Source organism: Drosophila sechellia, chromosome X (genome assembly GCF_004382195.2).
Source record: "Drosophila sechellia strain sech25 chromosome X, ASM438219v1, whole genome shotgun sequence".
Lineage (NCBI taxonomy): Eukaryota > Metazoa > Arthropoda > Insecta > Diptera > Drosophilidae > Drosophila > Drosophila sechellia.
Window position 1 is genome coordinate 13,624,105 of NC_045954.1, and position 23,054 is coordinate 13,647,158.

General features: G+C 41.1%; 6 protein-coding genes across 11 annotated transcripts in view; 1 reads left to right on the top strand and 5 right to left on the bottom strand.

The window, feature by feature from the left end:
• Positions 1–67: 67 nt before the first annotated feature.
• The window catches only part of LOC6618466 (sn1-specific diacylglycerol lipase alpha), a 35,402-nt gene continuing 12,415 nt past the window's right edge, over positions 68–23,054 (top strand). For 2 of the 5 annotated variants that reach the window (XM_032724099.1, XM_032724101.1), the window contains exons 1-2: positions 68–623; positions 2,030–2,286. The gene's annotated coding sequence lies outside the window, so the exon portion shown is untranslated. The remainder of the gene's footprint in view (positions 624–2,029; positions 2,287–23,054) is intronic. The other 3 variants (XM_032724100.1, XM_002042700.2, XM_032724102.1) reach the window with 3 other exon arrangements.
• On the bottom strand, positions 7,084–8,326 carry LOC6618462 (pre-rRNA-processing protein esf2). The gene is made up of 3 exons (XM_032724106.1): positions 7,957–8,326; positions 7,455–7,883; positions 7,084–7,380 (listed from the first exon to the last, which is right to left on the bottom strand). Exons 1-3 carry the CDS (start codon positions 8,273–8,275, stop codon positions 7,166–7,168), a joined length of 963 nt encoding a protein of 320 aa, XP_032579997.1. The 5' UTR covers positions 8,276–8,326; the 3' UTR covers positions 7,084–7,165.
• On the bottom strand, positions 8,938–10,230 carry LOC6618464 (pre-rRNA-processing protein esf2). The gene is made up of 3 exons (XM_032724105.1): positions 9,861–10,230; positions 9,359–9,787; positions 8,938–9,284 (listed from the first exon to the last, which is right to left on the bottom strand). The coding sequence occupies exons 1-3, from the start codon at positions 10,177–10,179 to the stop codon at positions 9,070–9,072; spliced, it is 963 nt and encodes a 320-aa protein (XP_032579996.1). The 5' UTR covers positions 10,180–10,230; the 3' UTR covers positions 8,938–9,069.
• LOC116801944 (pre-rRNA-processing protein esf2-like) lies at positions 10,842–12,134 on the bottom strand. Its single transcript, XM_032724108.1, has 3 exons — positions 11,765–12,134; positions 11,263–11,691; positions 10,842–11,188 (listed from the first exon to the last, which is right to left on the bottom strand). Exons 1-3 carry the CDS (start codon positions 12,081–12,083, stop codon positions 10,974–10,976), a joined length of 963 nt encoding a protein of 320 aa, XP_032579999.1. The 5' UTR covers positions 12,084–12,134; the 3' UTR covers positions 10,842–10,973.
• LOC6618463 (pre-rRNA-processing protein esf2) lies at positions 12,746–14,059 on the bottom strand. Its single transcript, XM_002042697.2, has 3 exons — positions 13,669–14,059; positions 13,167–13,595; positions 12,746–13,092 (listed from the first exon to the last, which is right to left on the bottom strand). Exons 1-3 carry the CDS (start codon positions 13,985–13,987, stop codon positions 12,878–12,880), a joined length of 963 nt encoding a protein of 320 aa, XP_002042733.2. The 5' UTR covers positions 13,988–14,059; the 3' UTR covers positions 12,746–12,877.
• LOC6618465 (aldose 1-epimerase) lies at positions 20,791–22,253 on the bottom strand. Of its 2 annotated transcripts, XM_032724104.1 has the most exons (2): positions 21,057–22,253; positions 20,880–20,992 (listed from the first exon to the last, which is right to left on the bottom strand). In XM_032724104.1, the coding sequence occupies exons 1-2, from the start codon at positions 21,995–21,997 to the stop codon at positions 20,980–20,982; spliced, it is 954 nt and encodes a 317-aa protein (XP_032579995.1). In that variant the 5' UTR covers positions 21,998–22,253; the 3' UTR covers positions 20,880–20,979. The 2 variants fall into 2 exon arrangements, with proteins under 2 accessions (XP_002042735.1, XP_032579995.1); XM_002042699.2 differs by having other exon boundaries at positions 20,791–22,251.

The window sequence follows — 23,054 nt, forward strand, 5'->3', positions numbered from 1 at the left end:
TCGGATGACGGCTATCGTCCTTCGCTATCGGGAAAGGGAAATCGAAAGTTTCGAGTTCAAACTCGAAATCAGTTGCTAGAAAGCTCGCCAACCACGCGGTCAACGAAGACTGGCTGAGCTGAGCGGGCGCTTTTTCTTTTATTTTTCTCCATTGACGACGCTGCGTGCGCGTCGCATCTCTCCCCCAAGAAACGGCAACAACAATAAGAACTGCGCGGTGCATAAATAAAACAAACGAAAATATATATTTGTTAGCCGGGAATTTATGCAAAATACACAAAAATTAATAAGACAAGAAAACCAAACTAGTGATGAGAGGCAAAAGTTATAACAGTATTTAAGTCGCGGCACAAGAACGTAAACACAAAATCGTGTGTGTAAATTCCATGGGAAAAAAGCTAAGGTAGGAAGAGGAAGCAGCAGCAGTACAAGAACAACAAAATGAGGACGCCGACGTCGACGCAGACAGCGACTGCGACGCCGGCAGCGGTAGCGGCAAGACAATTCGAATATCTTTGGATGCTGTTAGACTAACGGTGCTTTAGTGGTTGTTCTACATAACCGCGTCTATGTGTGTACGTGTTTGTGTGTGTGTAAAGCGGAAAAGCAGCAAAAACTGAATGGTAAATAAGTGTAAACAGAAAGCAAAAGAAAGAAGCCAAAGAGTAGCGGAGATAGGGTGAGAAAGAGAGAGAGAGAGAGAGAGAGCGAGAGCGAGAGGAGTAGCGATTTCCATTTATCGATTCACCTGCAGCCGAAGCCATTCCATTTCATACCAGCATCATCGACTTAATCCGTTCGAGCGGGATTAAGGCTGCGCCGCCCACGCAGCGTCGACGGCGCAGCGACCGCATTACCGGTCGCCGGTAATTAGCCGCCAAGGCCGTCGGCGCTACACAGAAAGAAATGTACAGGTAGAAGTGACCTCAATAGTGTCACTTGATCAATACAAAGTTGCAAATCGATCGAGCAAATCTGCCAAGTTTTGTACAAGTAAAACGCTCTTAAACTTAGCTTTCAGTAATAGTTAATTTCTTACTTCACAGAACCTATTTCTACTTCATTAAATTGGTTTTCTCAAAAAATACTATTATTTTTTTTAATAAAATGATCAACGCCTTTTTTTGCAGTGTGCATAATAGTTTTACATTCTGCTGCAGCGGTGTGAAAGTTCAGGCTCATTAAAAGCAGCTGCGTGGCGATGCTCGGCATTCGGTACCGGTACTCGATACCATCCGATACCGTTACTCGGTACTCGGCTAACGACGACGATGAAAACGAGATTAAGCGAATCCAGTAGCTTCCTTAATAATTAGCAGCATCCTGAATCGGAGTGCCCTGAATCTAAAGGAAACACTTAAGTCTATCAGATAAATGGCAAAAAATGGTTCCTAGTTTTTAAAGCACTTAGCAATGGGTTTTAAACTTTTTAAAATATAAAACATTTTGAGGTCGATCAATGAAGTATCTTCCGGTTTTCCAGAGGCTAAGGAAGTGAATTAATTCTGCTTAAATTACAGCATAACTTAACTTTTATGGGTACATTAAACGCTGAATGAAATGTTCTTATGGAGCCATTAACCCAATGTACTTGGTATACTAAAGTTAGAGGGAAAGCCCATTTGTAATGACAGCTGTGCTTTATTTCCTTGAACGTGTTTGAATTTCGAGTGGCCAAAAGACAATTTAGTCGCTTAGTTTTGCTAAAAGTTTGGCTTTACAAAGTAATTTGCATGTTTAAGTTGATAATTATGGTTTCATTCTAAAAACGCAATCAACAGCAATAAGTAGAAAACGCGTAAATGATATTTACAAACAACGAAATTCTATGGAATCTAGCTAAGTTTAGTTGCTCTTATAATCTCTCCTTCTTTCCATCTACCTCCATTTAATTTTACTTTCGCGCGAGAAAGTGTTAAAGGAAAACAACACGAATAACAAATAAACAAACAATAATGCTAATGAAGCCAAGCGTGAAATGTTTTTTCTCTATATTTTTTTTAATGTTTTGAAATTTTGTGTGTTAAAGTGCAACCGAAGCAGCAAAGCAGCGGTAAATAAAAGCCCTAAAATATTGCAAAAAGCAGCGAATCGGTGAAAAGCGTTAACCGAAGCCAGGAAAAAAAGTAATAAACAAAAGAAAAAAAAAAAAAAACAAACAGCCAAAACAACAAACATCAAAAGTTGCCAACTTTTTTCTGTCGCGACCGCAGCATCCGAAGAAGCAGCGGCGTCAGCAGCGACGCCCGACTGCAGCCAGCGTCGCGCTGGCAACAACAAATTGCGGTAAGCATTTTTTGCACACTTTTCCATTGTCTGAGGGAAAATTAAAAAAGGAAACCCTATACAATTGCATTCCTTACACATAGAACTGATTTTATTTGATTTTAAAACTGGTATTTATTTCTAACCATTCGTAAACTTTTTTGCTAAAACAATGCTAATGTTACACGTTAACAATTAAAACAAACTTAAAACTTAATACTATTACATATAAAATTAATCTATTAAGTTAGCATACCTTTTTTAATACGCAACTTCCAAGTTCCGATATAAAACTTACTTTTAGATAGATTTAAAAATATTTAAAATATTTATGTTTTTCAACTTTGAAGGCATTTTGAAGTAGAATATAAAATATTCTTTTCTCTGTGTACACACTTGTCTTCCATCTGGCTACACTCATCCATCTATATAAGTTTGTATAATATATATAAATATATATATTTACTGATTCTTTCTGACACACACACACACACATTCACAGACTGCTGATTTTACTGTTTGGTTTGTAATTTTGCCAAATTGTAGACACAGCATAATAAGCACACAAAAAGAAACGAAACTACATATGTAGTTCAAAGTTTGACAGTCGACGGGAAATTGGAACGAGTCTCGTTCCACGAAATAATTCACTTCAATTGCATAATGGAAAGGCGAATCCGCCGACCGATTAGTAAAATTAATTTTAATGGATGCATTGGTTCGTTTGATAGCAATTCAATCACTTTTATTGGACCATGGGTCCATTATATCATCGAATGGAATAAATCAACGAACTTGTAACTTAATTAGCCTTTTGTACACGCTTATGCATGTAAGTTTAAGAAGCTGAGTTGGAATATTTGAAATTTAAAAGCTGGCCTTTTTAGTAAGACAATTGTGTGTAATGCATTAGGATGTACTTTTTAAATTAATTGCATTTCAAATACAGTGAAATACAACAATACAGTGAAATCTAATTGAATTAAAAAAGGACGCTTGAATCAATTTTTCGATTTTTTATGCCACCATGCTCTGATAAAAAGCTAGATTAATGTCATCCCCCGTATTAGAGGTATTAGACTTTATAAGTTCAAACTCTCGTTGAATGCGACCAACCCCCACATTTTACGGATGATAACGATTTTCGGCCAGATAAAGTCATCCCCATTTCTAAATGATTGCAATTATCGTTTAACAGAATGAGACTGCAAGGAATATATGTATATATTTATATATAAAAATAGAGGAATACCAACAAGCAAACAGTCGGCGTAGAAATTGAAAATAAACACAATAAAATTAAACAAAAGTGCTAAAAATAAAGAAACAACTTGTAAATACAAATAAATGAGCATAATTTATTTGCAATTTGAACTACATGATCGAAGAACTCGTATATAAAAAGTGAACTGAAAGTTCATTTTAATTTCCTTCACGCTTCATTTGCTTTGAGTAATAGGTATCTTTTAGTCCATACGTTCTGTCTCGTTTTGCATTGCCAAAGCAAGTGCCTATGGTCGCAACATTGGTTAATCATTTTCCTGCGTGTATGCAAGGTGGGTGGCAATTTTCGGTGGTGGCTGTTGCCTGCCAGCGGGAAAATGGAAAAGTGTGATGGGTTGGAGGGAGGGGGAGGGGGAGAGGATGCTAAAGGGAAATGGGAAAGGGCAGGAGTGCGACAGACGCCAGCCGAAAAAACAGGCGTATTTGCTGATTTTTCCGTAGCCGGCTTAGCCGTGTTACCCTGGCTGCTTCGCTGCTCCGTTCTGTCCATGTCCAAGCATTCCATTTTGCCATTTACTTTAGCCCAACCCCACCACACACACACTCACACACACACACTGGCGTGTGGCCCATGCTCTCACATCGGGGGGTTAGTTATTTTTGGGGACGAAAACCGCAGGAGCAGCAGTAGCAACAGCTCTCCGAACTTCTCCTCTCAACTGCGGAGGAGGATTCGCGACGAAGGATTGCGGATGGACCATGTGCCACGATGTGGAGGAGTTGGAGTACTGAGGATGGTATCCCGCGGATGCGATGACAACCAGAAAGCGAACGGAATGAGCCGATAAATCTTGGCTGAACCACTAAGTCCTGTTTAGCGGAGTTCGGGTTGCGATAAATAACTTCAAAAAGATGTTTATATTACAAGTAATCCAGGATCTAATAGCTTTGCTCCTTCATAAATCGAACATTTGGAATGAGAAATATTTTAAATTTTATGTGGAGGGTTTCATAAGGTATAACTATAACTATAAGTTATTCATCACATGGTTGCATTCGTGTTCCATCAAGGATGAAACTATATGATTTTGAATTTATGGTGATAGTTTTCAATTACTAGATTCAATTTCCAAGATATTTGTTCACGTGCATCCGAGTCTAATGACTTTGGAAGGCCAATTATGCTGGCAAGCTCAGTCACTAATTGATCAGTTTATATCTGGATCAGATGGCCATCCACTAGCCAATCTCTGTGTCCAAAAGCTTGATTGGAAAATGTCAAGGGTGCTGCTCTGCTGTCCTTTTGACCATCTGTCCATATGTCTAGCTATCAAAGCGAACAAAAAAAGTGGAGCAAAAAAAGTTGAAAAAATAAGAGGCGATGTGGCGATGATTTTGTTGCCTGTTGTTCTGTTTCTGAACTTTGAAGGATTTTTCGACCATCTAGAAGGATGCTCTGGCATTCGCGAGCGTGTGGATGTGTGTGTATCGGCGAAAACTCGTCATACAAACACATGTCCACAGGGCCACGCATAATACACATGCAAATGTCAAAGCTGCCAGGCTGTCGCCATAAGCGAAAGCGTCACTTGTGCCACCTTACCAGCCACCCAGCCACCCAACCACCCAACCACCCAACCAACCACCCACCTTGGCACCCATCATCATCCACCACGACGGCCATCGGCGAGTTTTAGCGGATTTTGTTTGTGCCGGCATGAAAATCGTCTTCCTTGTCATCACAGTATACCCTCGAATCACTCATTTGGAACTCTTTAATTTGTTGTACAAGATATCGGTGAAGGTACTCAAAGTACTTATCATTATACTTGCATAGCGAAATTAATCTATAAAATAAGCAAAATACTCTACCACTGGTAGTCACTTTGAGTTGTAAAAAGTTTTAAAAAATATTTGAAAAGCCTGCGAGTAGGCAACACATTTTTCAACCGGGCATTCCGTTCCGTTATCAGGACTTCTTTCCAACTTATTTTATTCCATTCCGTACAGTGAACTTAAAAGGTGTAGGAAATGTTCCGCTTCTTTGGTTCCACTCTACGGGGAGTGCACTGTATTGTTTATTGTTGCTTTTGCCATTGCTGCTATTGTGTGTGTCATCCACGCATTTTCTCCATGCTCCAGTAAAATGCGAGGAGGGTTGTTCAAGAAACGCCCAAGTGGGTGGGTGGGTAGGCACGGAGGTATATGTGTGTATGTGCACGGTGTGTGAAGTTTGAAAAACTCACCACCGTCTTTTGCCAAACCAGTCACAGTCGACCACTTCCTCTTCTTGTTTCTTACTATCTTTCACACTCTGGAAAAATAAGTCAGAATAAAAATAATGCCAAAATTCTAACTTAGTGTCCGTAATTCCTGTCAAGGTTGTTAAGTTTTTCAAATAAGTTTGGAAGAATTGTGCTACAATATATTCTCGAAATCGGTTATTTTTTTAAGCTACACGTTATATTCCTTTTTGGTTTTTAAAGTTTTCTGTGCTCTTGTTTGTTGTCGCATTTTTTTTTGTTTGGCATTTTGTTTGCCACAAACAATTGCATACTTGTGCAGGCTCTAGACATTTGGAGCGTTCTTCCTGCATTCGGTGCGATTTTCATACCTGGTAATTTGTTGTTAAGGGGTAGTGTGGGTTTGAAAGTGTGTATATCAGGAATAAGTAAGCTTGCAGCAAAATGCAGTGCGTAGAGGGTGTCTGAAAGTCGGGAAACTTGCCAACTTCTCTATAACGTTCTCCATTGTTTTTTTTTCTCTTGGTGCAGCCTGCGGAGAAAATGCTGCCGCAGAAAGGAAGACACAAAGATGAAAATTGTGGCACTCAACACGTCGTCTCTTCAACTCCTCCCACCCATTCCAATTTTCGCATCTCTCTGTCTTCATTGAAAAATATCACTTAAAAGACAGTGGGAGGAGTGTCTCATGTTTATACTCGTAAATATTCAAATATGTTCGTTAATATATATGACAAAGTCAACATCCCTATTTTAAAAATAACTTCTTATGGTAAAAATAGCTTGTTGTTTCTTAAACAGCAAACCGATGTCAACTTTTTCACAGTTTAAATTCCGATGTTCGCAATCACCTTATTACTACACTTTAACCATTAAAGTAATTAAGTTAAATACCAATATTTACGAACAACTTTCGGCCCTCCTTTAAATTGGTCAATGGATTCTTTTATATTTTATAAGTAATTTTACCTACCTGTTTCGTTTCACCAACATTATGGCAACCTTCGCGATAACTTTTGGCACGAACTCCAGAAACGAGTCCTGCGACAACTCCGTGTCGTCCTTCTCCTCCTCGATTTCCATCTCGAAAATGGTCATCTTGCGCTTGCCATCGAAGAGAACGGTGGCCACCTTCCTGCTGCCCAAAACGGCCAACATGTCGCACTATCCGTCCAGTTCCTTGAAGGTGGCGCCATCGACAATGTCATGGATACTGTGCGTCACAGTGGCCTCCCTCAACTTGAGTAGCTGACACACTTTAACACACACAATCGATAGTTTTGAAATTATCAATTTGCAGGGGCGCTAATTTCAAATAATTTTGCGCGCCTAATTAATAATAGATTTTGATTTGATCTACTTTATTTAAGTTTATTTGCAATCTTGTTAACATAAGATGCCTTCTTCGCATTCTTCTTGTTGAACTCGAGATTTTACTGGAAGCGTGTGGCCTGCGAGTTTAGGAGCTTGGGTAGATTGGCCCAGGTGAAGTGCGACAGGTACTTCATGCTCCACAGCGAGTCATAGAATCGGGACTTCTTGTGCGTGGATATCTGCCTGTTGGTCAGCAGTGGAACGATCTGTTTGGCCACACGTTTCGACTTGAATTCCACCCAACCCTCGGCGAAGATGATATGAGGAGACTTATCTAAAGTAATTGAGATTTAAGTATATACTGGGTAATCAGTGGGTCTTATATGAATTGCCACTTGGTTCACTTACCTGACAGCTTCTGCGACTGCAGGTAAGCTCTGCCGACGGCGCCGTACTTGCCCAAGATCTCCCGCAGGCGGGCAATGGTCATGTCCTTGGGTATGTTGCATATGTAGATGATGCCCTTCTTGCTTCTCTTCGCGGCAGCCGAGGAACTGCCGGTGTCATTGAGGCTGGCCAGCTCCATTTCATCGTCGGCATCCGAGGGATTTGCCTCAAGGGGTACCACGAGCCCCTCCTGCCCCAAGGCCACGAGAACGGTTGGACGGGTCCACTTGAACTGCGGCAGGTACTTCATGCTCCACAGCGAGTCATAGAATCGGGACTTCTTGCGCGTGGATATCTGCTTGTTGTTAAGCAGTGGAACGATCTGTTTGGCCACACGTTTCGAATTGAATTGCACCCAACCCTCGGTGAAGATGATATCAGGAGACTTACCTAAAGTAATTGAGATTAAAGTATATACTGGGTAATCAGTGGGTCTTATATGAATGCCACTTGGTCCACTCACTTGACAGCTTCTTCGACCGCAGGAAAGCTCTGCCGATGGCGCCGTACTCGCCAAAGATTCGCAACATGCTGGTCACGGCCATGTCTTTGGGTAAGTGGGATATGTAGATGGTGCCCTTCTTGCTTTCCTTAGCGGCAGGCGAGGTACTGCCGCTGGCATTGAAGCTGGCCAGCTCCATTTCTGATTCGTCATCCGAGAGATTTGCCTCCCCATTCGCAGACTCACCTTCCTCTGGCTGCGGATTATCCGAGCGCGTCTCCTCATTCTCAATTTCCTCCACTTCCATAGGAGTGGGCTTGCGATTTGGCTCAGAATTCATTTTTGTTCGTTCTCGTGGGTCAAATAAATTTTGTAGTGCACGCTATAAGGATGACAGTTGACAAGTGATGCCAATCTACGTTTTTATCGAAGAGCTATCGATAAGAAAAGCATATCGCTTAAAAGCACATTGTAACAGACCATTTGATTTGTTCACCTCTATTTTAATGAATAAATCGTGCGTTACAAGAATCTTAACCATTTTTTTCGACCACCATTCCCTTTAAGAATTGAAAAATATCTAATTATTAAGAACGTCTTCAAAAACGTATTTTTTTAAACAATAAACAGCTGTATTTGCTGTTTATCAGACCATAGAGCGGTCACCTTTTTCACACTTGTAATTCCGATGGTCGCAATTACTTTTTTACTGCACTTTGACCATTTAAGTAATTAAATTAAATAGCATTATTTTCGAACATCTTTTGGCCGTCCTTTAAATTAATGAATGAATTCTATTATATTTATAAGGATTTATGCCTATGCCCTTTTCATTTTGGCCAGACAAAAGTGCCCGTTTACAAATCGAAAAGTTCTTACAATTTCCAAAACCAGAACATCAATTTTTCCATTTCAAATTGCAATCGTAAAATTCGCACTAACGCGATTACCGGAGCATGCTGGAATATTTCTTAAAGTGGTATAAAAAGAAGCGTTTAAATGTTAATTAAAAATTATTTAATTTTTGTGCTGTAAATAAGTGTTAGAAACCCCTAAGTGTGTTTATTTAAGTTTATTTGCAATCTTGTTAACATAAGATGCCTTCTTCGCATTCTTCTTGTTGAACTCGAGATTTTACTGGAAGCGTGTGGCCTGCGAGTTTAGGAGCTTGGGTAGATTGGCCCAGGTGAAGTGCGACAGGTACTTCATGCTCCACAGCGAGTCATAGAATCGGGACTTCTTGTGCGTGGATATCTGCCTGTTGGTCAGCAGTGGAACGATCTGTTTGGCCACACGTTTCGACTTGAATTCCACCCAACCCTCGGCGAAGATGATATGAGGAGACTTATCTAAAGTAATTGAGATTTAAGTATATACCTGGTAATCAGTGGGTCTTATATAAATTGCCACTTGGTTCACTTACCTGACAGCTTCTGCGACTGCAGGTAAGCTCTGCCGACGGCGCCGTACTTGCCCAAGATCTCCCGCAGGCGGGCAATGGTCATGTCCTTGGGTATGTTGCATATGTAGATGATGCCCTTCTTGCTTCTCTTCGCGGCAGCCGAGGAACTGCCGGTGTCATTGAGGCTGGCCAGCTCCATTTCATCGTCGGCATCCGAGGGATTTGCCTCAAGGGGTACCACGAGCCCCTCCTGCCCCAAGGCCACGAGAACGGTTGGACGGGTCCACTTGAACTGCGGCAGGTACTTCATGCTCCACAGCGAGTCATAGAATCGGGACTTCTTGCGCGTGGATATCTGCTTGTTGTTAAGCAGTGGAACGATCTGTTTGGCCACACGTTTCGAATTGAATTGCACCCAACCCTCGGTGAAGATGATATCAGGAGACTTACCTAAAGTAATTGAGATTAAAGTATATACTGGGTAATCAGTGGGTCTTATATGAATGCCACTTGGTCCACTCACTTGACAGCTTCTTCGACCGCAGGAAAGCTCTGCCGATGGCGCCGTACTCGCCAAAGATTCGCAACATGCTGGTCACGGCCATGTCTTTGGGTAAGTGGGATATGTAGATGGTGCCCTTCTTGCTTTCCTTAGCGGCAGGCGAGGTACTGCCGCTGGCATTGAAGCTGGCCAGCTCCATTTCTGATTCGTCATCCGAGAGATTTGCCTCCCCATTCGCAGACTCACCTTCCTCTGGCTGCGGATTATCCGAGCGCGTCTCCTCATTCTCAATTTCCTCCACTTCCATAGGAGTGGGCTTGCGATTTGGCTCAGAATTCATTTTTGTTCGTTCTCGTGGGTCAAATAAATTTTGTAGTGCACGCTATAAGGATGACAGTTGACAAGTGATGCCAATCTACGATTTTATCGAAGAGCTATCGATAAGAAAAGCATATCGCTTAAAAGCACATTGTAACAGACCATTTGATTTGTTCACCTCTATTTTAATGAATAAATCGTGCGTTACAAGAATCTTAACCATTTTTTTCGACCACCATTCCCTTTAAGAATTGAAAAATATCTAATTATTAAGAACGTCTTCAAAAACGTATTTTTTTAAACAATAAACAGCTGTATTTGCTGTTTATCAGACCATAGAGCGGTCACCTTTTTCACACTTGTAATTCCGATGGTCGCAATTACTATTTTACTGCACTTTGACCATTTAAGTAATTAAATTAAATAGCATTATTTTCGAACATCTTTTGGCCGTCCTTTAAATTAATGAATGAATTCTATTATATTTATAAGGATTTATGCCTATGCCCTTTTCATTTTGGCCAGACAAAAGTGCCCGTTTACAAATCGAAAAGTTCTTACAATTTCCAAAACCAGAACATCAATTTTTCCATTTCAAATTGCAATCGTAAAATTCGCACTAACGCGATTACCGGAGCATGCTGGAATATTTCTTAAAGTGGTATAAAAAGAAGCGTTTAAATGTTAATTAAAAATTATTTAATTTTTGTGCTGTAAATAAGTGTTAGAAACCCCTAAGTGTGTTTATTTAAGTTTATTTGCAATCTTGTTAACATAAGATGCCTTCTTCGCGTTCTTCTTGTTGAACTCGAGATTTTACTGGAAGCGTGTGGCCTGCGAGTTTAGGAGCTTGGGTAGATTGGCCCAGGTGAAGTGCGACAGGTACTTCATGCTCCACAGCGAGTCATAGAATCGGGACTTCTTGTGCGTGGATATCTGCCTGTTGGTCAGCAGGGGAACGATCTGTTTGGCCACACGTTTCGACTTGAATTCCACCCAACCCTCGGCGAAGATGATATGAGGAGACTTATCTAAAGTAATTGAGATTTAAGTATATACTGGGTAATCAGTGGGTCTTATATGAATTGCCACTTGGTTCACTTACCTGACAGCTTCTGCGACTGCAGGTAAGCTCTGCCGACGGCGCCGTACTTGCCCAAGATCTCCCGCAGGCGGGCAATGGTCATGTCCTTGGGTATGTTGCATATGTAGATGATGCCCTTCTTGCTTCTCTTCGCGGCAGCCGAGGAACTGCCGGTGTCATTGAGGCTGGCCAGCTCCATTTCATCGTCGGCATCCGAGGGATTTGCCTCAAGGGGTACCACGAGCCCCTCCTGCCCCAAGGCCACGAGAACGGTTGGACGGGTCCACTTGAACTGCGGCAGGTACTTCATGCTCCACAGCGAGTCATAGAATCGGGACTTCTTGCGCGTGGATATCTGCTTGTTGTTAAGCAGTGGAACGATCTGTTTGGCCACACGTTTCGAATTGAATTGCACCCAACCCTCGGTGAAGATGATATCAGGAGACTTACCTAAAGTAATTGAGATTAAAGTATATACTGGGTAATCAGTGGGTCTTATATGAATGCCACTTGGTCCACTCACTTGACAGCTTCTTCGACCGCAGGAAAGCTCTGCCGATGGCGCCGTACTCGCCAAAGATTCGCAACATGCTGGTCACGGCCATGTCTTTGGGTAAGTGGGATATGTAGATGGTGCCCTTCTTGCTTTCCTTAGCGGCAGGCGAGGTACTGCCGCTGGCATTGAAGCTGGCCAGCTCCATTTCTGATTCGTCATCCGAGAGATTTGCCTCCCCATTCGCAGACTCACCTTCCTCTGGCTGCGGATTATCCGAGCGCGTCTCCTCATTCTCAATTTCCTCCACTTCCATAGGAGTGGGCTTGCGATTTGGCTCAGAATTCATTTTTGTTCGTTCTCGTGGGTCAAATAAATTTTGTAGTGCACGCTATAAGGATGACAGTTGACAAGTGATGCCAATCTACGATTTTATCGAAGAGCTATCGATAAGAAAAGCATATCGCTTAAAAGCACATTGTAACAGACCATTTGATTTGTTCACCTCTATTTTAATGAATAAATCGTGCGTTACAAGAATCTTAACCATTTTTTTCGACCACCATTCCCTTTAAGAATTGAAAAATATCTAATTATTAAGAACGTCTTCAAAAACGTATTTTTTTAAACAATAAACAGCTGTATTTGCTGTTTATCAGACCATAGAGCGGTCACCTTTTTCACACTTGTAATTCCGATGGTCGCAATTACTATTTTACTGCACTTTGACCATTTAAGTAATTAAATTAAATAGCATTATTTTCGAACATCTTTTGGCCGTCCTTTAAATTAATGAATGAATTCTATTATATTTATAAGGATTTATGCCTATGCCCTTTTCATTTTGGCCAGACAAAAGTGCCCGTTTACAAATCGAAAAGTTCTTACAATTTCCAAAACCAGAACATCAATTTTTCCATTTCAAATTGCAATCGTAAAATTCGCACTAACGCGATTACCGGAGCATGCTGGAATATTTCTTAAAGTGGTATAAAAAGAAGCGTTTAAATGTTAATTAAAAATTATTTAATTTTTGTGCTGTAAATAAGTGTTAGAAACCCCTAAGTGTGTTTATTTAAGTTTATTTGCAATCTTGTTAACATAAGATGCCTTCTTCGCGTTCTTCTTGTTGAACTCGAGATTTTACTGGAAGCGTGTGGCCTGCGAGTTTAGGAGCTTGGGTAGATTGGCCCAGGTGAAGTGCGACAGGTACTTCATGCTCCACAGCGAGTCATAGAATCGGGACTTCTTGTGCGTGGATATCTGCCTGTTGGTCAGCAGGGGAACGATCTGTTTGGCCACACGTTTCGACTTGAATTCCACCCAACCCTCGGCGAAGATGATATGAGGAGACTTATCTAAAGTAATTGAGATTTAAGTATATACCTGGTAATCAGTGGGTCTTATATGAATTGCCACTTGGTTCACTTACCTGACAGCTTCTGCGACTGCAGGTAAGCTCTGCCGACGGCGCCGTACTTGCCCAAGATCTCCCGCAGGCGGGCAATGGTCATGTCCTTGGGTATGTTGCATATGTAGATGATGCCCTTCTTGCTTCTCTTCGCGGCAGCCGAGGAACTGCCGGTGTCATTGAGGCTGGCCAGCTCCATTTCATCGTCGGCATCCGAGGGATTTGCCTCAAGGGGTACCACGAGCCCCTCCTGCCCCAAGGCCACGAGAACGGTTGGACGGGTCCACTTGAACTGCGGCAGGTACTTCATGCTCCACAGCGAGTCATAGAATCGGGACTTCTTGCGCGTGGATATCTGCTTGTTGTTAAGCAGTGGAACGATCTGTTTGGCCACACGTTTCGAATTGAATTGCACCCAACCCTCGGTGAAGATGATATCAGGAGACTTACCTAAAGTAATTGAGATTAAAGTATATACTGGGTAATCAGTGGGTCTTATATGAATGCCACTTGGTCCACTCACTTGACAGCTTCTTCGACCGCAGGAAAGCTCTGCCGATGGCGCCGTACTCGCCAAAGATTCGCAACATGCTGGTCACGGCCATGTCTTTGGGTAAGTGGGATATGTAGATGGTGCCCTTCTTGCTTTCCTTAGCGGCAGGCGAGGTACTGCCGCTGGCATTGAAGCTGGCCAGCTCCATTTCTGATTCGTCATCCGAGAGATTTGCCTCCCCATTCGCAGACTCACCTTCCTCTGGCTGCGGATTATCCGAGCGCGTCTCCTCATTCTCAATTTCCTCCACTTCCATAGGAGTGGGCTTGCGATTTGGCTCAGAATTCATTTTTGTTCGTTCTCGTGGGTCAAATAAATTTTGTAGTGCACGCTATAAGGATGACAGTTGACAAGTGATGCCAATCTACGATTTTATTGAAGAGCTATCGATAAGAAAAGCATATCGCTTAAAAGCACATTGTAACAGACCATTTGATTTGTTCACCTCTATTTTAATGAATAAATCGTGCGTTACAAGAATCTTAACCATTTTTTTCGACCACCATTCCCTTTAAGAATTGAAAAATATCTAATTATTAAGAACGTCTTCAAAAACGTATTTTTTTAAACAATAAACAGCTGTATTTGCTGTTTATCAGACCATAGAGCGGTCACCTTTTTCACACTTGTAATTCCGATGGTCGCAATTACTTTTTTACTGCACTTTGACCATTTAAGTAATTAAATTAAATAGCATTATTTTCGAACATCTTTTGGCCGTCCTTTAAATTAATGAATGAATTCTATTATATTTATAAGGATTTATGCCTATGCCCTTTTCATTTTGGCCAGACAAAAGTGCCCGTTTACAAATCGAAAAGTTCTTACAATTTCCAAAACCAGAACATCAATTTTTCCATTTCAAATTGCAATCGTAAAATTCGCACTAACGCGATTACCGGAGCATGCTGGAATATTTCTTAAAGTGGTATAAAAAGAAGCGTTTAAATGTTAATTAAAAATTATTTAATTTTGGTGCTGTAAATAAGTGTTAGAAACCCCTAATTAAATTAAGGACGCTTGGGCGTAATTTGTTTAAACCTATGTACATATTTATATACATATACATTTTCTTCTTTTTGGGACAAAAATTCAGAACAGCATTTTTTGCGCGTTTCCTGCTTGCCCTTTATCATTGTCCTGCCAGCGTTTTCCTTCCTTTTCCGCCATTTCCTTGCTTTCCTCATTCCATTTCATATAATAAATACCAAAATGCGATAAAATAAAAGAAATAGCGGACTAAGGAAATTAAAGATGCAAAGCAATGAAAAGCTCTCAGAACATTTTCCCACAGCACATATACAAATATACCAAAAAAAGCAACAAAAAAAAAAACAAAACACTCAAACTGGAAATTGCTTAAAAATGTCAAATGTCTTGCCTCCCTTTTCCTATTTTGGTCCTGTCATGAAAACTGAAAACCAAGCCAAACTAAACATAAAAGCCAGAGCGAAGGATAGTTATCTATGGTCTTGTTTATAGTGTCGTATCCAACACTGTCAGAACTTTGGAATTTTAACTAAAAAGCTTGTCTAGATTCTTGCATATCAAAATGTACTGAAAAGTGTTTCGATAAGGCTTAGTCTTCATGTTCACATAATTCACATTACTAAAACTAAATTGTGTACGCATAGATGTTCGTCATCTCTGGCTTAGAATATATACATCATGTATAATTTCATTGGTGGATGCATTAACAAACTGCTTAACCAAATGTGTTATGTCAGCACGAACTAGCTTCGATTTGAAGTTTATCCTTGACATATGCAGCGCTTTTATTTTATATGTATGTGCCTCCGCGTTTATGCGCGATATATTCGCTATGGCTCATCCTATCTATCCGTATCCACAGCCGACATCATCGTCTTTATCTCTATCGTCATTAAACGGGGCTCGTCATTATTGCCATAAAACTTTATTTTGGTTCTTGTTCTTGCTCTTGTTTGGTTCCTGGCCCAACTTTTGCCACTGCCACTGCCGGATGACCTATCTCCATCTTGTTCTTTCCTATAGCTGCCATCTCTCTCTCTCTCTCTCTCTCTCTCTGTGCCGTTCACGTTCCGTCCCTTTCGCACTGTCTCCGAGTGCTGCTGGCATTGGCCTTTTAGTTCATTTCCGCCCGATACGCTGCCTTGTGATGCCATTGTTTTTATGACGCGACCCCCCAGTTTCCTCGGTTTCCCAGCTTTTCGCTACCGCTTTTCCTTTGGCTCCACCGCCGACACATTTTACCTACAGACAAAGGATATGCCCGCCATATAAAAGCGATAGTTATGTACATACATATACATATGTAGATATATGCTAGATGTGCGTACATATATCGTGCATGAGTTTGTCGAGCCTGGGCTTTCGCTCGATTTTGATCCAATTGCAACAAATAACACAAAGGCTTTGCCCCAAGTGAAGTGATGGATAATGGTGTTAGTGATGGGCCTGTCAATCAGCCACCGATGTGCCATATTGACAGAGACATAGACATCGGTGTCATAGATCTACGACGTGATTGCCGGTTACACAAGTCCAGAATTTAGGTCATGCAAATATTGCCATCGTTACTAGTTAATTTCAGAAAATTTTTATGCATTTACGAATGCTCCGAATTGTATAAAAACAAATTTTGATATCAATCAACTCTCTAAAAAAAAAATTACTAAGCTGGATGTGAAAAAAGTGTTGCGGTAGGTTGTCAATCAGTTTCAAAGCCATTTAATTAAACTATCAAAAATAACGAGTATGAAAATGATGTGTTAATTTAAAATCAAATCAGAGCTTAATCAGCTGAGGGCATAGTGAATGTTTATTTGTTTTTGGGAGAGATTAAAATAGAATAGTTCGTAATGAATCATCGCTTAGTTGATAACACAAATATACATTAAAATGTGAAGTGTGAAAAATGTATTAAAAAAAATACAATCTTTGATCTTACTGGTCAGTATTATTTCACATATATATGCAGTTTATAGTGATGCAATTCGTTGGCCACTAAACTGGCGACTGCGAGTGTGCCATGAAACATCGTGGTCTGTCGGGAAAAGAGGCAGAAATGCCACTTCGAGGGGCTGGGCGCAACATTAGCGGCTCGTTGGCGAAAATGCTGCTAAACCAAACCCCCTCATTAGATCTCCACCCTGCCGAGTTCCTACGTGTGTTTACCTTTCTCAAAGCGCTGACTCGCTTTTTTCCATGCCACCCAAACCACCTATGACCCAACCACTGCCTCGTTGTCCTTCCGCCCAGTCGACCTGGTCGACACCCTTGACAAGTATAACCAAAATCGTTGCACCAAAATACGCAACTTTAATAGCGGCAAATATTTGTATCTTAATTGCTATATATTTTGCTGAGTTTCAAGCTTTCGTATAAATGATTATATTTCTACATATACATTTTAAGATCAATCTTTGTAATATTTTCTCGAAGTGCATGTCCCTTTGTTAATTTGGTTTTCTTTTTTTTTTTTGTGCCCTGTTTTTTTTTAATTGCTTTAAAAAGAGGGTGTGCGTCACGCGAATGCTTAAACTATAAAATATGGCAGAAAAGGAAGTGGAAACCACAATCAGAGTGTGCGGTCTGGTTTTATAAAGTTATTCATAAACGGTGACGAGGGGAAAAGGGCGCTGCATAGATGGTAGTTAGGAGGTAAAGAGTAAAATGCAAAATGGGCGGAAGCGGGGGCAGTGCAATTAACCCCCGCAGGGCAAACTGCAGTTTCCGTGGAGCGGCGAGTGTGTGCGCCATTTACCTTTGTGTCGCGTACCCGAAATGGTTTAAAATCGGAATAATATATACCAAATTGCAGGGCAACATAAGCTGCGAGGTGGAAATTCAATTGCGAAACTCGAAATTTGCGGAAAAGCGGTCCCATAACGCCACTAAACACCAATGCCAACCAATGGTACCGCCACAGGGGTCCAGCTAAATTTAAATCGATATTTCCCGTTTCGTCCCGTCCCGCTGGCTTTCGCTTTCGCTTTTTATAGACTTTAAGAAAATGTATTCGCAGGCAGCGTTCGCTAAATTTAGTATTACCAAAAGCAAACAGTCAACAATCTGGGGTACACAAAACATCAGGTTACATTTCCAATCGATCCAAAACGTGCCAGATGCCCCATTAGCCGCATATTCATGTTCGAGGGTCGCTCCATGAGCTTTGCAAGCGATTTTCCTGCAGGTTGATTGCGTTGTTTCTTTGGCTGGCATCTCTGCTAATTCATTAGCTTAACTGAAGAGCTGAAAAAATCAGTGTAGTTTCATTTATCCTTTGTAAGCACTTGTTACGCCCCGAGTTTCCAGGAAATGGGAAACGAACTACAGTTATATTTACTGGCGCAACTTCCTGCCTATTTCCCTAGTAAGCTTTGTAAGCTCTTTATTCTGTGTTATTTTGTATAACGACTTAATAATACAGAAATTCCAATAATAAGCATTTATGGCAAATGTTTATTTCATTTGATATAATAAATAACTCAAATATACGTATAATGTTAATATATTTTTAATTTTATACTAGACTAGCCTTGAAATTCCCTTTCCATATCAAACATTACCGAACAAAAATGGCAAACACCTTTATTACGCACCTATTTTTCGAAACGCCCTTCTCTGCGATTCTCAAAGGGGATACATAAGAAGACAACAAGCGCACAGATTAATTGAAGGGCCCTTCTCTGCGCTTCTCAATGTGCATACATATGAAGATGCCATCCAACGCACTGATTAACCGAAGCGCCCTTCTCTGCGATTCTCAATCGGAGTACATAAGAAGATGTCATAGAACGCACCGGCTTATAGAAGATCCGATAAATAGAAAGGATCTACCTCTAAATACGACTAGAGACTAGTGTGTGTTTCAAATGCACTTTAACTATGGAAACCAGCAGATTGCAAACAGTTCTCAGCCATGTCAATTTCAATTATTTCCCTACACAAGCTGGCACTTCAGTCTTAGATTGAACTGAATTGCAATTAATCTGTCATAAAGTGTAAAAGTTACCAACATTTTCTGACTTGGAAGTGCACAGCGATGGGAACTTAATTGTAAGAGGTAATTCTGACAATTTAACTTCATTTCAAACGATCTGAGGATTTAATTTGATACCGTGCTTGAAAATCAAATGTATTGAAGTTTATAAAGTACACATTTTTACATCGAGTTCTTTCCTTTACGTTTTTAAGTAAATTTCAATAAAAAGACTTATGATTTTGCGACTTTAATCATCATCATTTCAAGCGAGATGTCACAATTGTGGTTCCACAAATGTAAGAGACAAATTGGTGAACAAAAGCATTTTCTTGGAATTAATTGACATGTGTCATTTGCTTCCAACTTGAAGTTAACTGCAAAACACATACTCTTAGTAAATTGACTTAATGGCTTATCATAAATCCAGTTGTTAATTGCACCCATCACGGCTGTTTACCACTCAACTTCAGTTTCGCGATGCGATGGCGGTAATGTCGGGGCAATTTTTGATTCGAGTGCATGCCACCTGTTCGTACATCGCCCTCTTGCCAAGTCATAGATAAATTGCTTGCATCGCGACTATCTTATCGTGTGGGGCCTGTTCCGCGATCCATCCAATAAAAGATCGATGGAGGTGTGTGATTTACGAGGACCACGGTGCACAGCTACGGATGATTATTCAGCCAATAACCGTGACCGGAATTATCATCATTTATAATGGCAATAAGTGAATAATTGAATATGCTGCGATATATGACGGAGACAGAACAAAAGAATGATTGCCATCAATTACTCTGCCCTTGCCCCATTACGTCTTCTTCGACAGCTGCGTGGTTTTTCACACTACACTCGCACAAATCGTGTGTAGTTTCGGAAAAACAATGAAAAAGGAATAGTATATTCCTAAATGTGTTGTTTAAATTTTCATAAGCATATGCATACATATCTCTTCGATGAACCCTTTATCACCTTAAGAACATGAAGTGTTTTGAATGTTTTTTTGCAAGTGTACATAGAGTAAACAGTGGGGTATAATGACCATTCATACCTGCGGCTTCCTCGGCATTGTTCTTTCAGTCCGTGCCGCTGGTTCCATATCATGCCTCATTGGCGCCACCGCACGGAAAATGTGAGGATGGTGTGCAAATAAATGCAAAATCATGGCTCGTCATCCACATCGACACCGCATCGTCACAGTCACAGAGTCAGTCATCCTCGCCCATTGTCACTTGAAGTTCAGTTCAGCGAGGCCAATGCCAATGGTAATGCCAATGCCAAGTTGCTCGGCCTTTGGATTGCAGCTTAGGTTGCTTTACCTTTGAAATTTGGCCCAGTCTGCCCCGGATTCGCTGGCAAAAGGTAAATGTTTGCCGATTAGAACAGCCAGTTGGATCAATAGCCTTGAAATTACGCAGCTCGAACTTTAAGCTTTCGACAGGAAGCAATATTTATGCTTCAATGAAATCTGTCACCGAAATCCGTCCCATTTAAAAGGAAAGACTCGAGAGCTGCAGCTCCATATCTTTGCAAAGGTCAGCGTTTTAAATTGGCTTTCTAGCTGAAGAAAGTTATAATTAAGATCGAAGGGATTTTGGGACTTAATATTTGATGGCAAATTATTACCACAAAGGTTAAAACTAAAGGAACATTCTTGAAATCAAATAAAAGAGGAATGTAATATCCAGTATTTTTTGTCTTATTCAATGACGGTAACCTTTTAGTCGTTCTTAAAGCACCCAAGATTCGTTTAATTTCACTCTTAAATATTTGGAACTATTTAAGTAGTTTTTAAATGTATTAACATTTTCTATGCTTGCTTTCTCCGTTAAACAGACAAAAGCATTTCTTATTGCCAAAACAATTTTGCATTTACAACACCGTTAAAGCCTATAATGTACAGCATGTTAAAATTCGTTTGTGCGATAATATTCGCAAATGACATTTTAATGGATAAGCAAATTTTATTTATTCAATGATTACTCGACGACTGTAGTTATAGCACTCAGCAAATTTTAATTACTTCGAGCAACACAAAGTAGCTGCCATAGAACGCACCGTTTTATCGAAGCGCCCTTCTCTGCGATTCTCAAACGGACTACATAGGTACCGGCCATAGAACGCCCTGATTTCTCAATGGGCTCTTCTCTCCGCTTCTCAAACGGGCTTTGGTTTTCGCAGTGGTTCTTCGCCCAGGGCTTCCAGTTCCTCCGGATCGGCACAGCATTTCCACGATTCCTGAACGCCAAAATGGTAGATGGTTTCATGGAAATAGTGCTCGCCCGGATTGATGAAGATGCGTGGAAAATCCGGCTGATTTACGGCATCTGGATAGTTAAGTAGCTGAAGACTGAAGCCACAATGTTGCCAATAGCGTGTGCACCTTTTACCCAATATAGGTGGCTCACCAAGCGGTTCCTGGGGAAAACAATTGCCGGTGGTGAACTTAACACACGGCTGATTGCTGAATATTTCCATAAATCTCCCCGAATCCGGATGCAAAAACCTGCCCACATAACGCGTTCTTATTGAATCAAACTCCTTGTCGAGGGCAAAGCAAACATCGTAACCCTTTACCGGTTTCTGTTCAAACTGGCGCACCCGGTCGCCCATGAATACTGGCAATCGGATATCGTATACGGAATCATTAACGTTCTTAAATCGACCCGTGGGAAGTCCGTCGGCATTGGATGTTTCCATCGTTTCCATTGCCTCAATGTTGATTTGATGGTCAAAAATGCCCTTGATTCCGGTAGACTGGCCGGCCAGATTAAAGATGATATGATTGGATATATTCACCGGCGTCGTTTGATTAGTGGTGGCTTCCATTTGTATAAAAAACCGATTATCGTCATTTATGGTGAAGTGAAGCAATACTTTCAATGTCCCAGGATATCCTTCGTGTCCATCCGGGGATACATGACGCAAGGTGACGCCATCCGGCCGTTTCATTTCCAGATCCCAAATGACCTGATCGAAGCCCACAAAGCCACCATTAATCTGGTGCTTCTGCCCGAAATTTTTGGACACAATGACCCGTCGCTCGTCCATGATGAACTCGCCGTTGCCCACCACATCCGAGACTCTGCCAATTGTGCAACCAAAATGATAGTTCCTATACTTCGTATACCCGGCAACATCATCGAATCCGAGGACCACATCGGACAACTGGTGATAGGCATCTGGCACTTGAATGCTCTGGATTGTTGCGCCCAGCTGGATGATGGCCACGGACAGGCGATTGGTGTTGGTCATCGTATAGCGACGAATCACTTGGGCCTGCTTGGTAAACGGATTGGTCGCAATACCAAAGATGTCCTCCACAACCTTAACCATAATTACGGATAAACGTTTTTTGAATTTTGAATTTAATTGAAATTTCTCCTTCTGTGTGAATTTCTTTTGAAAGTAAACTCAAAGTTGTTAAAAAAAAGTGGGTAGATTCTTATTTTCTCCCAGACGCACAAAACGCTTCCTAGGGTTAAACTACAGGACACGCTTATCCCTCAATTTCCCCAGGCTCAGTACCTGGGTTTCATCCTGGACAAGCGGCTCACGTGGAGGCAGCCACTTTCCGCAATAACTTGCCGCGGGAAGCTCAGGAGGAAGCTGAACTGGATGTCCGATGCCAACAAAGTGCAATGGGTTCAAGAAGAGGCGTCATCCAGAAGACCTTTGGACAAGACTAGTCATATCTATTAGCTAATCTAAATTATTTTAGGAAATTGGTCATCCGTAATACAAAAGGTGCTACGCCAGCAAGATACCATACGCTACAAGATACTAGATACCATATAAAATCATATTATAAAAAAGAAAAGGATCTGCCGATGAATGGCTTATCATAAATCCAGTTGTTAATTGCACCCATCACGGCTGTTTACCACGGATTCACCACTCAACTTCAGTTTCGCGATGCGATGGCGGTAATTTCGGGGCAATTTGTTGATTCGAGTGCATGCCACCTGTTCGTACATCGCCCTCTTGCCAAGTCATAGATAAATTGCTTGCATCGCGACTATCTTATCGTGTGGGGCCTGTTCCGCGATCCATCCAATAAAAGATCGATGGAGGTGTGTGATTTACGAGGACCACGGTGCACAGCTACGGATGATTATTCAGCCAATAACCGTGACCGGAATTATCATCATTTATAATGGCAATAAGTGAATAATTGAATATGCTGCGATATATGACGGAGACAGAACAAAAGAATGATTGCCATCAATTACTCTGCCCTTGCCCCATTACGGCTTCTTCGACAGCTGCGTGGTTTTTCACACTACACTCGCACAAATCGTGTGTAGTTTCGGAAAAACAATGAAAAAGGAATAGTATATTCCTAAATGTGTTGTTTAAATTTTCATAAGCATATGCATACATATCTCTTCGA

What these genes read in the sequence shown, in the direction of transcription:
- LOC6618462 (XM_032724106.1), bottom strand. Translation starts at nt 8,275, where the DNA reads ATGAATTCTGAGCCAAATCGCAAGCCCACTCCTATGGAAGTGGAGGAA. An exon ending in GCGGTCGAAGAAGCTGTCAA is followed by an intron (nt 7,884 to 7,956) that starts GTGAGTGGACCA and finishes CAATTACTTTAG; the next exon opens with GTAAGTCTCCTGATATCATC. An exon ending in GCAGTCGCAGAAGCTGTCAG is followed by an intron (nt 7,381 to 7,454) that starts GTAAGTGAACCA and finishes CAATTACTTTAG; the next exon opens with ATAAGTCTCCTCATATCATC.
- LOC6618464 (XM_032724105.1), bottom strand. Translation starts at nt 10,179, where the DNA reads ATGAATTCTGAGCCAAATCGCAAGCCCACTCCTATGGAAGTGGAGGAA. An exon ending in GCGGTCGAAGAAGCTGTCAA is followed by an intron (nt 9,788 to 9,860) that starts GTGAGTGGACCA and finishes CAATTACTTTAG; the next exon opens with GTAAGTCTCCTGATATCATC. An exon ending in GCAGTCGCAGAAGCTGTCAG is followed by an intron (nt 9,285 to 9,358) that starts GTAAGTGAACCA and finishes CAATTACTTTAG; the next exon opens with ATAAGTCTCCTCATATCATC.
- LOC116801944 (XM_032724108.1), bottom strand. Translation starts at nt 12,083, where the DNA reads ATGAATTCTGAGCCAAATCGCAAGCCCACTCCTATGGAAGTGGAGGAA. An exon ending in GCGGTCGAAGAAGCTGTCAA is followed by an intron (nt 11,692 to 11,764) that starts GTGAGTGGACCA and finishes CAATTACTTTAG; the next exon opens with GTAAGTCTCCTGATATCATC. An exon ending in GCAGTCGCAGAAGCTGTCAG is followed by an intron (nt 11,189 to 11,262) that starts GTAAGTGAACCA and finishes CAATTACTTTAG; the next exon opens with ATAAGTCTCCTCATATCATC.
- LOC6618463 (XM_002042697.2), bottom strand. Translation starts at nt 13,987, where the DNA reads ATGAATTCTGAGCCAAATCGCAAGCCCACTCCTATGGAAGTGGAGGAA. An exon ending in GCGGTCGAAGAAGCTGTCAA is followed by an intron (nt 13,596 to 13,668) that starts GTGAGTGGACCA and finishes CAATTACTTTAG; the next exon opens with GTAAGTCTCCTGATATCATC. An exon ending in GCAGTCGCAGAAGCTGTCAG is followed by an intron (nt 13,093 to 13,166) that starts GTAAGTGAACCA and finishes CAATTACTTTAG; the next exon opens with ATAAGTCTCCTCATATCATC.
- LOC6618465 (XM_002042699.2), bottom strand. Translation starts at nt 21,997, where the DNA reads ATGGTTAAGGTTGTGGAGGACATCTTTGGTATTGCGACCAATCCGTTT.